We start from the raw sequence: 13,452 nt of genomic DNA, 5'->3' as shown, positions 1-13,452 counted from the left end.
GTCGCTATATCGAAATAACCTGGAACTAAGCTTTAAGTCGCGTAGAAGATAAGATAATACTTTTATCTTTTTGAACGTATCTAATATTACCATTTATCACTTCTCAAAAATTATAACAGAGTTAGTATATAGCTGATATCCCATTTTATGTTCGATTATGTTTTTCTCCATCTATTAACATGCTTTACCGATTAGTGCCTTTTAGTCGCGATCATGCCACTTTAAAATACGTTTTTCTAAAAAAATCAGCGACTAATCTAAGATGGTTGTACAATACCTAATTTAAAAGTCAACTGCCACTGGAATAAAAAGAATATTTGATGAGTTATTTTTGTCCATTTATGGCAAGTAATTAAAAAAGGAAGACATATCTCAGCAAAGCTACCAAATTGAAATGCATGGAGCAATTCGCTGGTTAGAAGAGAAACAACTCTTATAAAGTTCTAGGCGGTCGCAAAAAAATGACTGCAGAGAATAAGGCTTGGAATGGCGCAAAATTTAACTCGTATTTTTCGATGACCCGACTTTGCACCGCCGAAACGTGTATATTGATCCTTTGCGCGGGATCGTGAACGTTCCAGCTTCTCTGGCGGCTCTTCGCGTTACGCTATTTAGTCTGGCGCGATCTCATCTCCGGACGCGGCGTCCAGGTTCCGGTTGTCCAGCCCTCGTCCACCAAACCCCAATTAATCTATACTTGTTCCCTTTCGTGACTTCCCACACGATGCTCCTACACCCTAGTGCTGTGGTGGAGGAGCATTTCGTAGTTCTAAGGGAGCCTTAATGTGCGCCTACCACACCTACCCTAGCAGCCGGGGAATCCGCGCTATGGGATGGACTATTTCCACTAACCAAGATTTGGTAATGTTTATTTTATTGAGGAATAAGTAGTTAGAATAGAATAGAATAAAATACGTTACGTCCTAGTTAAGAACTTGTTATAAATAATTGTTTATGCCCTTTCGAATTAGTTTTGGTTAGTAGACGTGTTTTTTGTGAAGGAAGTTTACTGACCAGTTTGGATACCAAATATATTGCAAAAGCTGTTGATTTGCTTAGTTTAGTTCTTTATAAAAGCTAAATATCATGATGGTAGTGTATCGTCATTGTGAAAGATATTATTTTTTATAAAACTTTATAACAATAATGTTTTAAACAAATCTGATTTTCTCTCTAACTTTTTATGGTAAACCAAAATACTTATTCTTTTTCCGAGAGAAGTAGTAAGAAATCAATTGTTAAAGTGGCTTCGCAACAATTTTTTCAACATATTGTTAGCTCATAATCTGCAGTTGAGTACTTGAAACGTATTAATTCTTAAGAAAAAAAAAGGGTATGCCTTCTAAAAGCGGAACTTTTATCACTGGTCTCCAGTAGGAGGACACAAAACAAATTCTTAATTAATATTACAGCAAGACGATGCTGCTTGAATATAAAAAAAATATTTTGCCCAGCTTGATCTATTCCTAGTATATAGTAAATGATATAATTCAGTTGCAATACTTGACATTCACTGAAGTAAATTTGACATTTACATTGGCAGCTGAAAATTGGTTACAAAATGTATGGTTAGTTCCTCGTTACAAATATTTGCCGCGAAGTTTATTGATATTTAAGCCAAAATTTAGATGGAAAGAATTGTATATTATGCAACAAGTGCGGCAAACGGCATTTGACTCACGAGTTTATTTGACACGAGCGGAGCGAGTGATTAATAAACGAGTGATTTAAATAGTTTAACAAACGAGTTGCATACTATACTTTTTCTACGACCGTTAGTTTTAGGGTCAGTATTGACAAACGTCAAAATTCAAGCCCATCCGATTGCTCCCAAACCCGTGCGGTAATATCTCGGAAATGTCCGACGGGGCTCGGATGCGTAGGACAAGAAACTCATGTGGTAAAGTGATGCTTTCCGCACGCTAGATCGGTGCATAATTAGGAATTTTACAGACGGGAGTAGAAAAAATTATTTGTTCGGTTTTGGTCCGGTTAACTTTTTAAAGCATTTATCAATGTAATTAGTCCGATTACGCTCATTGCACCGTCATTTAGATTTGTAAGGTATTTTTTTATAAGGTAATGATAAGTAAATATGGAAGTTCGATTTGCTGAAGGGGGCATGGCTAAGTGTACCGCAATTTTCTCCTTGCTTAAAGGAAAATCAATTAAAACCGCAAATCCGAAATCCTTTCTCGCTATTTTGCCTTATTATGTTATTGTCGGATTAATATCTTTAGCGGACTTACTTTGCTTAGAAGGCCCATGTTATTTTACGGTACATTAAATTTTAATTAAGCGCGGCTGGAAATATTGCACAATCTAGTTTACTCCGCTATATTTTAAACCGTTTAAAATAAAGGTTATTATTTGCTATATTTACATAATAAATGTTATATAGTTTTGTTAAATAGGTCAACGAATTTGTTTTGCTAAAAAGGTCAGGGGTTTAAGTAACGTAAGTAATTAAATAATTATGGAATAATAAAGCTTTTTTTTTTGTTTAGTGAAAATTGCTAATCCTTTTGTCGCCAGGTTGCGTTTAATTTTGCAAATAAGTGATGACCTTTCCGAAAAAAATATGCAATAAAATTCGCATCCCGGCATACTAGTTTACGCTAAGTTAATTGATGAACTTACGTCAATTATTTTTAATACAAACAACGCGAATGTTTAGCAAACAAATTTTCCGTAGTGTAATAATAAATGCTAGAGTCGTTTTTTATGGAGTGCCTTCATATTTCGATTAATTTTTTTCTCCGGTTTTGTCTTTGAGTCGCATTATTGCATGTGTTAAAAAGCAAGGGACAAACATACTTCCTTTGCACTTTTCAAAAAAATTGTGACATGTTTCCTAACCAAATAAGGAGTGACTGATCCGTACTACATTTAACTATACATCTATGTAAGATCCATTTTCTTCACCATATTTTTCCCGAACTGTTTATAGAAATTCGTCTTACCAGCATATTCTAGACGGTCCTTTACTAAATATCCATGCCTCGTCCAAAAATACTGCATTGAATGATCAGGCATCGTTTGTCTATCAAAAATGTCAGTCGTTTATGGTTGTTCCATGAGATATTTCCGGCTTGAAATACAAAATTTAAACTTTTTAAATCCATGTAAAATATTAATACCATCGATTTCGTGTAAATTTTTTGCGTAGCCATTATATTGTGACATGTTCTCCTATAAAGGAAGAACAGAAATTATTAAAATGTATGAATTTTTTCGAACCAAAAACTATGTGAAATTCATATAGATTTTCAAGTTTACTCAAAAATTATCTTATTCATTTGGAAAAAAGGAAACTTTCAAATTTTTTTCATACCTGCTGCGTGCATAGCATAAATTCGTGTCCGTACTTGTGCTTTATATAGGGATATTCCGTGTGCTGCAATATGACTGGTCTGAACTTTATGTTTATCATCGGTTTTGATGCCTCCAGAAACAAGCAACAATAAGACATAATAAGTACCTACCTAATTAATAATTTTCAGAAACTTAAATTGCTCGTTCATAAAAATGAGATGGTGTTTAAGGATAAAAGCAGTTTTCTCGCATTTTTTTCTATGATGAAATAATCCAGAAGTTTGAAAATAAGAGCCACCAAATCGCTGGGGCGTTTTGAAACAATTTAATAATCCACTAAAATTAAAAAACTGACAAACAAAATTCCTGTAACAATTTATTACATCCAGTAATGAACTTGATTAAGATGTCACGCTATGACGTAACTGCACTGTTAGTCTGACTGGACTTTACTTTTGCGTTTCTAAAGCTTGACAAGAACAATCAGCTTTCCTTTAGTTGGTGCAAATTGAACCATATATGTATAATAGGGAAAAATTAATACAAACTGCATTGCATTTGTTCAAATTACATAATAAAAAACCGATAGGGTTAATAGAGAACAGGAAAGACGTACTGATTCAGGTTGTTATATTAACGTGATAGTCGACTTAATTTTTTTCGAATTAAATGTGTATTGAAATCGTACTCAAAACCTGAAAATGTGCGTTTTCATGAGATTCAGTTGCCACCAAATCGATTCGAGCCTATGTATACAACATAATAAATGTCATTGGTTTTAATGATGTTTAATTTTAATACTACAGTTCAGCGTAAAACAAATTGGATTTCCGCAATCAGTTATGCTCCTCATTAATAAACACGTCAAAATCGGAATTTTGAAGCAAGAGCTGTTTGCATACAAAAAGTTTCGCTTTTGTCTTGTATTATCACAACGGTTTCTTGATTTATGCACCTTATTTTTCTCTCGGGATACACAACGTCAGAGTATGATAAACCGACCAGTTCTGGAGCGACCGCTGATATATCACGTCTCGTAATATAAATGACCGACCGTTAGTGCTACTTGAATAAAAGATTTGTACTGGAAGAATAATTGTTTGATAATTATTAATGGCGATTGTATGATATAGAGCGAGCTTTTCTTTGCCGCGCACATGGACGCAATGCTAGCACATTTCGAAAAAGAGTCGTTTTGAAGAACAATGGAAAGAATTATTGCATGCCGCTGTGCTGGGCTTAAATATTATTAAGCTCTAATATGGCGTGAAATCAGTTCCCGCTCTTTGGTTCAACGAATTCTTTTCGGATTGAACTTATTAGTCTACGTGTAATATTGGGTGATTAATCGGTTAACTCATAAACAATATCCTCGGTAATGGCCCATAATAACGCAGACCTACAAAGAATGATGCACAAAATTGTCAATAGCAGTGAAGTAGCTGGTCTTACTTTAAACCAATAAGACAAAATTCATGGTCATCAGCAAAGCAAATGTCCGGGAAAGATTGTATGTTCGCAATGAGAAAGTCGAGAGAGTAAGTGTTAAACGCTACTGGAGCACACTCCCGAAAAATAAGATCCAAAATAGGACAAGCTAGAGCTGCGTTTACCGCTAGAGATTTAATCATCAAACTTAAGATCATATTGGCCAGATGCTATATTTTTTCAATCCTTTATGGAATGGAGTCGTGGACAACGAACAAAGAAGACTCGAAAAGACTCCAGGCTTCTGAAATGTGACGAATGGATAAAACAAAAGAGATAACGGAGACTCTAAAAACAAGAAGCCGTTTGTTTATTGTTTTTAGCCATGATGGTTTGTACTTAGGAAAATCATTATAATCTTTAATGCACTAGTTTTCCCTTGCCTTATGGATTTCCTGTCGTTGACCGTATTGGTTCATCTGCCTTTTGAACCGATTTCACAGCTGAAGGACCAGAGATTGCCCTACCCATTTACAGCTCCTCCACCTGAAGCTGTAGGGTATCAAGAGGGGGGCTGTAAAGAAAAGGTACCATATGCTGCAACTAATAATGCAGAATAATACCAGGCAAGAGAAGCGTGGGGAGAAGGCGCACTTCATGGCGGAAAAACTTACCATTGTGCCACTGTACACCAATAGAATTATTCCGAGCAGCCACTTCTAAAGTGAAGATCGCCATGATGATAACCAACCCTCTTAGAGGAGATGGCACACAAAGAAGAAAAATATTGTGTGTCCTATTAAAATTTCTGGACAAATGAGAGAAAAGCTTTTAAATTTTGGTATAATATATGATAATCTATATTTTCAAATTCAGTATTTTGGAAAACGAATTAAAACCTACTTGGGTGAGAATCTCCGTTGTTTGTGAGCAACGCAGTGTATTAATTTGAAACCTCTACATGGTGATCACCATATGTGAAATCAAAGTTGAAATCAAAGTATTGTTTTTTAAACATAACACCATGGATTTTTATTAAAGTTAACCCAAAAAGGTGTATTTTTCCCGAAAATTGAAATGAAAGTTTTGTTCTTTAATACAACGTCATGTATTTTACTAAACTCCACTGATGTTTCAAAAGCTCTCATAACAAAAGCATCCAATTAACAAATAACTTAAGCAACATGGGTGATTATGTTAATTTTAAATTACTGCTGGAATGTTCTAAAAACTAACTTTTCATAACCTGTCTAGCTGTTATTCATTACGGGGTTACTGTTGTTATGTAAAAGAAATATATTTTTAATGTATTATTCGGGTGACAAACCATTATTTTTTGTGACACCTTGCACTTACATACATAAAACCTCAAGGGTGTTTTTGGCTCACTTGTCGATGTCAATAATAAACTTTATTTATTTTACTTTATTTTAGTGAATTACCTTAGGAGGTTAACAAAATTTAATTAATTTTGTGGAGAATGTAATTTTAAAATTGCCAAGGCAGCGCCATGGCAATATGGAATATGGTTTTTCTAGATACAATTATTTGGGTTACTTTAATTTGCTTGTTCAGAAATCATCCATTAGGCCCGTTGAGCATATAATTTTTCCTTTTTTTTTTTAAATTTATTTAATTTATCTCAAATTGCTACTAGCTGAATTGTGGACATTCTTTTAAAGTATATGGGCAGTCGTTCTACCATAAATACTAGAAAATAGCTACCGAGAATCAAAACCTTCCAATATTGCTACTTTGTGTTAGTAAGAAAATTAAAAAAAATAGAGTGACGTTGATATAAGGGCGAAAAGTTTATTTTGTCTGTAATTTGCGTATAATTTTGTTACCGGAATCCACACTGTATAATCGAATGACTCAAACTATTAAATTTGTGAAAATCCAAACTCCAAATAGAGAAAACAAGTGAATTTTCGACGTTCATTTTGTTCAGTGCTTTCGTTACCTACCAGAGTCTTGATAAAAAAAGGTTTTAATGAACCGAAGTAAATTAAAAACGTAAAATAATAGAAAAATCACTTTTAATTTATGTCACGCTTTCTCGGTCGTTCGTTTATCGTTCCTACGTCGGAAGAAGAATGCGATTACGTCTTGAAATAGGCATGGCAAGTTTGAAATATCATTGTCTTCGTTGTAAATTTCTAGTTGATTGGCGTGACGAATACGTTTACGTACGGTCGGATATTAATGTTACATTTAAAGTTATTGTAAAGTGAAACTCACGAAACCGTCATAAATAATACGCCCGACGATTTCAAATGGACAGAGAAAGAACCCAATCCGAAATATTACCGTTTATCTAGCCATTGTATGTATATCGATGCACGTATGTAATTGTCTAGATGGAGGTTTAATTCAATATGTTTGATAAATAGAACGTAACGGGTACTCTCCATTATTTAATTCTAGTTTACATGATCATCTATATAATTACAACACTATATCAGCGCTTACACGTGGTTTCGTGGAAAACAATGTTTGATTGTCCTCAAACATTGTTTTCCAGTTATATTATGTTGACTAGACAATAATTGGTATACTGGTAATTGATTCGACTAAAATTCGTTATAAAATTGTTAAATATTTTCTTAGTGAATTGATTTTTCTGTACTGTTGTTTCGTGTTTTAATTATAGTTTATTCCATCAGGGTTAACGATCGCTTTACCGTTTTTAACCAACGAAAAGGTTCAAAAATGAACGGAAACTAAACTGTGAGCATTTTAGACGTTTGTTGTATTCAAAATATAAAAATGGGGTTCCTCAGAGCCAGAATAGTTATTTAATTTCTCAAAAAACGCCCGTGAAGCGAACCATTCAAATAAAAAAAAAAAAACCATTCGGTCCACAGGTTTCAACTGCGCCTTTTCTTTATTTCCTATTTTTCTTTTACAGAAAGATTTTTTGAGTATATGTAAATAGATATTACTTTTTGCCCAGTCGCGTTCTTAGCTAATTATTTCCTTGGGTTAATAACCATTTATTGTTATTTTTAATTCGCAAGTTATGAGGAAAAAATATGATTTTTAGTTAATATTTGTTATTTTTAATTGGTGAAGTATGACTGTAGCTGTTTTGAAGAGGTATCAAATCTGCAACCGTTTTTAATAATGGAAAAGAACCTGAAGAATGTCAAATGTATTACCGTTTACTAAAATTTAGTAAAACGCTGGCTTACTGCCCCCCCCCCCCCCCCATTGCTTCGGTGAAGGTTTCCCTATATCTGTCGATTTAAGTTTCCGTAATATTAGTTTTTATTAATCTCATACAAAAATATATTAACCTCTCGCTGTCTAGTGAGCCGTAAATATCGAAAAAAGCGGAACATTTACATTTTTAATTTAAATAATCGATTTTATACGCTGCTTGCGCAAAATGCGTTTTTAGTTCTACTAAACGTGAGTTAGGTAAACGAAAATTGAAAATTTGGTTAATATTTTGGTATTCTGTTGAACCTATTCAACTCGAAATTTCCCCGTTGGCTTGACAAATACCTTCGTCCTATTACGGTTGATGAGTTAAATATATTACATATTACACTTTAGTTTCAGATACCACCTGTCCAAAACTAACCACAACTACAATAAGCAAGAATTTGCTTAATAGTGCAGAAATAGACTGTGTAAATTTCTTTTGACTTAACTTTATAACTTTGGATAATAACCAATTATTATAAAAATATAAACGGTTTTTAACCGTTGCCATGAGTCACTGTCCAATATTTTCATATAGAAACAATGTACATGTCAAATTACAAATTTACAAAAATATAGAATTACTTACTTATATCGTTTCCTTTAAAAACCCGTTTTTGTGCACCAAAGAAGAGCTCCATATTTTATTTTCTCTAGTAAAAACACTAATATATCCACAGAGAGTTTAATTTACCTAAAATGAAACATCTAACCAAAAATAATTTTCGTCAGATTGTTGGTTCAAATCAGTTTAACAATATTTGATTAGCATCGAGAAGTGTTATGGTGCAGACTTGTACCTATAAATAGGCAAACGTCTCCACACGTGGCAGTGACATTCAGAATTTCAAAAATGCAGTTTTAAATACCTCAGATTATTTCTGGGTAGTAAAATCCCATTTAGACTTTAAAGAATCACTCGCGGTTTAACGATTTCGTAAAACTGACGTCGGCAGAATTCGTAATTTTAGTTTTAGCAACCGGCTGGACGGCCGGCAATTAAAACTTCTTCAACGGTCGGTGCGCGACCGCTATGGTATCTATCGCATTTAAAGCGAAATCTACTTTGTTTTGATCCTTCGACAATGGTTCTCTGACGAAACCCAATGTTTGTCTCCTAACTACAATTCGGTTTATACTGGTTGTGCAAATTTAGATTTTTCGACTTATCCATTATTGCTAGAGCTGACAGGTTACGAATTTTGCCTTCGTATCTTTCTTTGTCAACACAACGAAACTAAAACAAAACACTCAGGTCAGCGATATAAAAAAATGGACATACCACAATGTTAATGACTGGTGTCATTTAAAACTTATCATAAAAATACCATATCAATTGTTTAACGGCAGCCATAGAAATCGAAATAAATAAAAAAAATGCTGCCATACTTCAGACTCATTCTATTAATTCATCCATTTAATTCCAGAAAAATTAAGAACAAACAGATCCAGTGGATTCTGGATAGTCATTATGACACTCGTCTAGCCTTCTGCTTTCTATTCTCGTTAGGTCAATATGATAAATGCATGAAAATCACCGGAAAAAAATGGTTTCATTTGCAAATATCTATAATGCACAAAATTATGCATATCACTAAGAGTAGGTATTACGTCTCTCAGGCCAAACAGATCGGTACATTTGAACTACTCCGTATGTCTGACATATGGAAGTATAGGAAAGTTATGTGGAGGTATAGAATAGGACAGAGGCCTAATGGGATATATATGGAAGTATATGTCGGTTATGAGGAGTAGTTCAAATGTATCACTAAGTTTGTGCACTAACCGGCTAAAATATAATTCTGAATATTGACAGTTCTCATTAGATTGTTTGAAAGTTTTAAATACGAGTTGTGTGAATTTATCTAATATTTTTATTATTCTTTTCCTTTTTGAGAAGTTTCTATAAAATGGAATTGAATTATTCCTTATAGATATGTATTTTACATTTATGGTATCTGTTTATTTTTGCCATAAAATGCAAGTAAGCTATTAAGAGTTGGCGTCATACAACACACATAATTGTTGAAATCTGGACATCCGGGACATAATTTCATTATGTTGTATTTTAAATTATACAAAATTATACCAAAGCGTTGTGGTTAGTATTTTCATTCAATCTGTGGTCAAAAAGACCAAAACATCTTTACACGCGACTGTAGAGTAACCATATACATTACGCAAATTGTTGTAATTAAGTAAGTTTCTGAGAAAATCACTTAAGACACACCTCCTTTAATTGATGTGTTTAACGATAATTTGCAAAACTGAAAAATCGGCAGCATGTATTTTGAAAATACTTGGCACTATTAAGGACCAACCTTGCGACTAACACTTAACTGTACGAATGTTTAACTAAAGGGAAAATTTTCTTAATTTGTTCGGTGATTTTTCAATTTTGCTTCCTGTTTCCATTTCCATTTTTCCATTCGATTCCATTTTTGTTTATCAATTTTGCAGTTTTTCACATACTTTGTCCAATATTTTCAAACAATCTGACATTAACTGACTGACTCATCTTTTCGATTCGAATAAGAGGCTCTTTGCATTTAGTAGCTACCTCAGAGTTGATCCGGTGTCACTGTCGAAACTACTACCCAGAAGTATTGTGAAGTAGAGTGAAAGTTAAATTTTTAATTCATTTGAAGAAACCAGTTACATTTTCTACTATTTCTTACTATTTTCTCAAAGAATTATTTAGATTGCTTTGAAATACCAATAACCGTTATTTGGGTTTGAAGTTTATATATTTTCGAGAATTTAGATGACAGAAGCCCTCGAAAACCAAACGCACATAAGTCATGGACCCTCTTGTTGAGAGGAAAACCAAGTTCTAAGGGTTTTTAACCAGGAGTCTTCCGGGTCCTCTTCTGCGCAAGATCTTTCCGTGAAGTATTAACTGAAGCAGATCAAATCTATTTTGGTTGTTCATTATATGTCCCAGATATTCTAATTTGAGTTTCTTAATGATATCCACTGTTTCGGCGTCTTTCTGAAGCATATCTAGTACTGTCTTGTTGGAAACGTGAGCAATCCAGGAAATTCTGAGAATTCGTCTGTAGAACCACATCTCAAAGGCGTCAAATTCAAGATGGCTCTTGTTTTCTTTATACGGTATTTTATTTCTACAGAGTCGTCCCAGTGCTCATAGTAGTGTGCAAACATGTGTAATTGGCAACTTTTTCGATTGGTTGATTATTGAATACCAATTGGTCGGGTTTTATGTTATGATTGCTAATTACTTACGTTGTTTTAGGGTTCTCAATACCATTTCACCCACCCACGCTCACACAGAATTCTAAAATTGAACCATTAACTTATTTAGATTTTCAGTTTCAATGGACCGGCAAATACATTCAAAGAACGACGGGTTCAAAGTATTTTCGTTCATAAATTTCAAATAGCCGTTACCTTTTGTAACTTTGACAACAAAAGAGATCCTTGAACGCCCCGATATTCGGAGATCTAAATTTAGCCACCGCGAATTTTCGAATGATAAATGACAACACGTCGAACTGATAGATATACGCAACACGGGTCTAAACATGCCACGATAAAAAAATTACGAAAATACGAAACCAAATAGCTGAAGTAATAAAAGTTGTTTTAATTTGTTTGAAGTGAAACCAAAACTCTACGCGACTGAAAGGGCATGATGTTTGAAGCGCGTAGCTTTGGTTCACACCTATTCATTTACCTTCTCCCCTTCACGCTAACATTTTTCTTATAGAAAGGTGTTGGTGAACGGTTATTACAATCAAGAGTGGGTCTTTTTTGTCAAAATTTGATTTGTAATGTGGGATATATTGCTGCCATTAATACATTATTATTGCAAAGCGGTATAGATGTGGATATATATGGATATAGTAGATACCGCATTAAAATCCTACTAGGAGGGTAATATTGGCTCAGAATTACTTTTTAATAAATAGAAAATCTTACAGTAGATACTTGGTGATCGTGCCTTATCTGTTTTAGCTAGCACTGATATTATTGCTATATCACGGCAAAACCGTACCACGCGGCGTCGAATATTTTTATCACAAACGAATTTGAGGCCGATACCATGATAGGTTTTAATTTCATTCTTGGGAATATTTATTTTTAATGACGTTGCTGACCTTGGCATATTCCCTATCATGGGTACTCAGTATTTTTGATAACGTTTCGATAAAGTTGCTCGTATTGTAAAAACGCAGTTTCAGCTATATTTAATTATTTTCAACTAATTTTTCAAAGAAACTTCCACAGGCTACTGTAATGCTTTTTACAAATATTCTGGATTCCTCCTGCGTCGGTTTTTGCTTTTCGAGCAATTTCGACTAAGCAAAAACCGACGCAGGAGGAATCCAGAAGTTTTGTAAAAAGTATTTTCAACTAGTTTCGCTCAAATTGTTTTTCTGCAACCCTTATCAAATAAGTTTTCAAAAATTTTTTCAATAGTTGATTTCATTTCACCAAGATGCCCAATGATTTAGGAAATATAAAATTCTGGCTTGAATATTAATGTCTAATGGTGGATTAAATACACAGATAACAGAGGATCTTACTTATGTTACTTCCATTTTACTAGTCTACTAATAAAATGACGGACAAAATTATTTGCTAGAAAAATTCTTGAATAAACTCTTTTCACGACAATAAAGCATATTCATTGCATACACAATAATTTCTTCTGTTTTATTTGACCCCATAATGTTTTGCAAATATTTCAGTCTTAGATGTAAGAAAAATCTTGACATTCTTGTAATTTACTTGTAATGAATCTCCCACCTTTTGGGATGAGGAAATTTATATCTATTATTGCAATTTCTATTTGATTTTCTCAGTAACATTGCAAACCTTACTGGCTCAAAAATAAATCTAAAGAACATTGTATTAAAATGTATCATCTACAATTTCAAGCAACGGTGCGTGAACACTGGGAAGACTTCGGCGTAATTTGCTTCTCGATTGATGGTTTGCTACGCTAATAACGTTTAAACTAATTACCTTCATAAATGAGCGGTTCAAACGATACGATCGATCTCCCGTAATACAGGTTAGAATTTCTCTTTCGTTTCTAAAGGAAAATGCTGATCGATATTAAAATCTATTAAACCATTAGTCGACGGTCGATTAAGCTAATTTCGTTCACGATTCTATTAAATTTCCAATAGCAGACTTATAACTTTATGAGCGATATTAAATCGATTAGAAGAGCGCAAAATTATAATTTAAATAATTTTTCTAATTTATCGTTTCAGAATCCAACCTCGCATCACCAAAAAGAAGTGCTGTCGTCCAATTCTGGGCACTTGGTTAAAGTTACTGCTAGAAAAATTCCAGCACTCAACACTTATCAGGTAAGAAAATTGAACAGGACGTCTTAATCTGTATTAGCCAAAGAGGTGTTTCTTCTATTTGGAGATGTTCTTCTTCTCCTTTACTTCTATTGGCTACACTGCTAAGATCATTCGGCCACTTACAACTATAGGTCAAAATTTTCTTTATTAAATA

General features: G+C 33.7%; 1 protein-coding gene across 1 annotated transcript in view; it reads left to right on the top strand.

Moving 5' to 3' along the window:
• Positions 1–632: 632 nt before the first annotated feature.
• The window catches only part of LOC132697051 (dual specificity tyrosine-phosphorylation-regulated kinase 4-like), a 41,677-nt gene continuing 28,857 nt past the window's right edge, over positions 633–13,452 (top strand). The window contains exons 1-2 of the mRNA XM_060662310.1: positions 633–861; positions 13,200–13,298. Coding sequence (XP_060518293.1) covers positions 784–861; positions 13,200–13,298 — 177 coding nt within the window. The 5' untranslated portion in view covers positions 633–783. The remainder of the gene's footprint in view (positions 862–13,199; positions 13,299–13,452) is intronic.

The sequence above is a fragment of the Cylas formicarius genome, unplaced genomic scaffold (assembly GCF_029955315.1).
Source record: "Cylas formicarius isolate icCylForm1 unplaced genomic scaffold, icCylForm1.1 PGA_scaffold_1__22_contigs__length_36826433, whole genome shotgun sequence".
Lineage (NCBI taxonomy): Eukaryota > Metazoa > Arthropoda > Insecta > Coleoptera > Brentidae > Cylas > Cylas formicarius.
The sequence above is the reverse complement of the archived record's forward strand: the minus strand, read 5'-3'. Positions and strand labels throughout refer to the sequence as shown.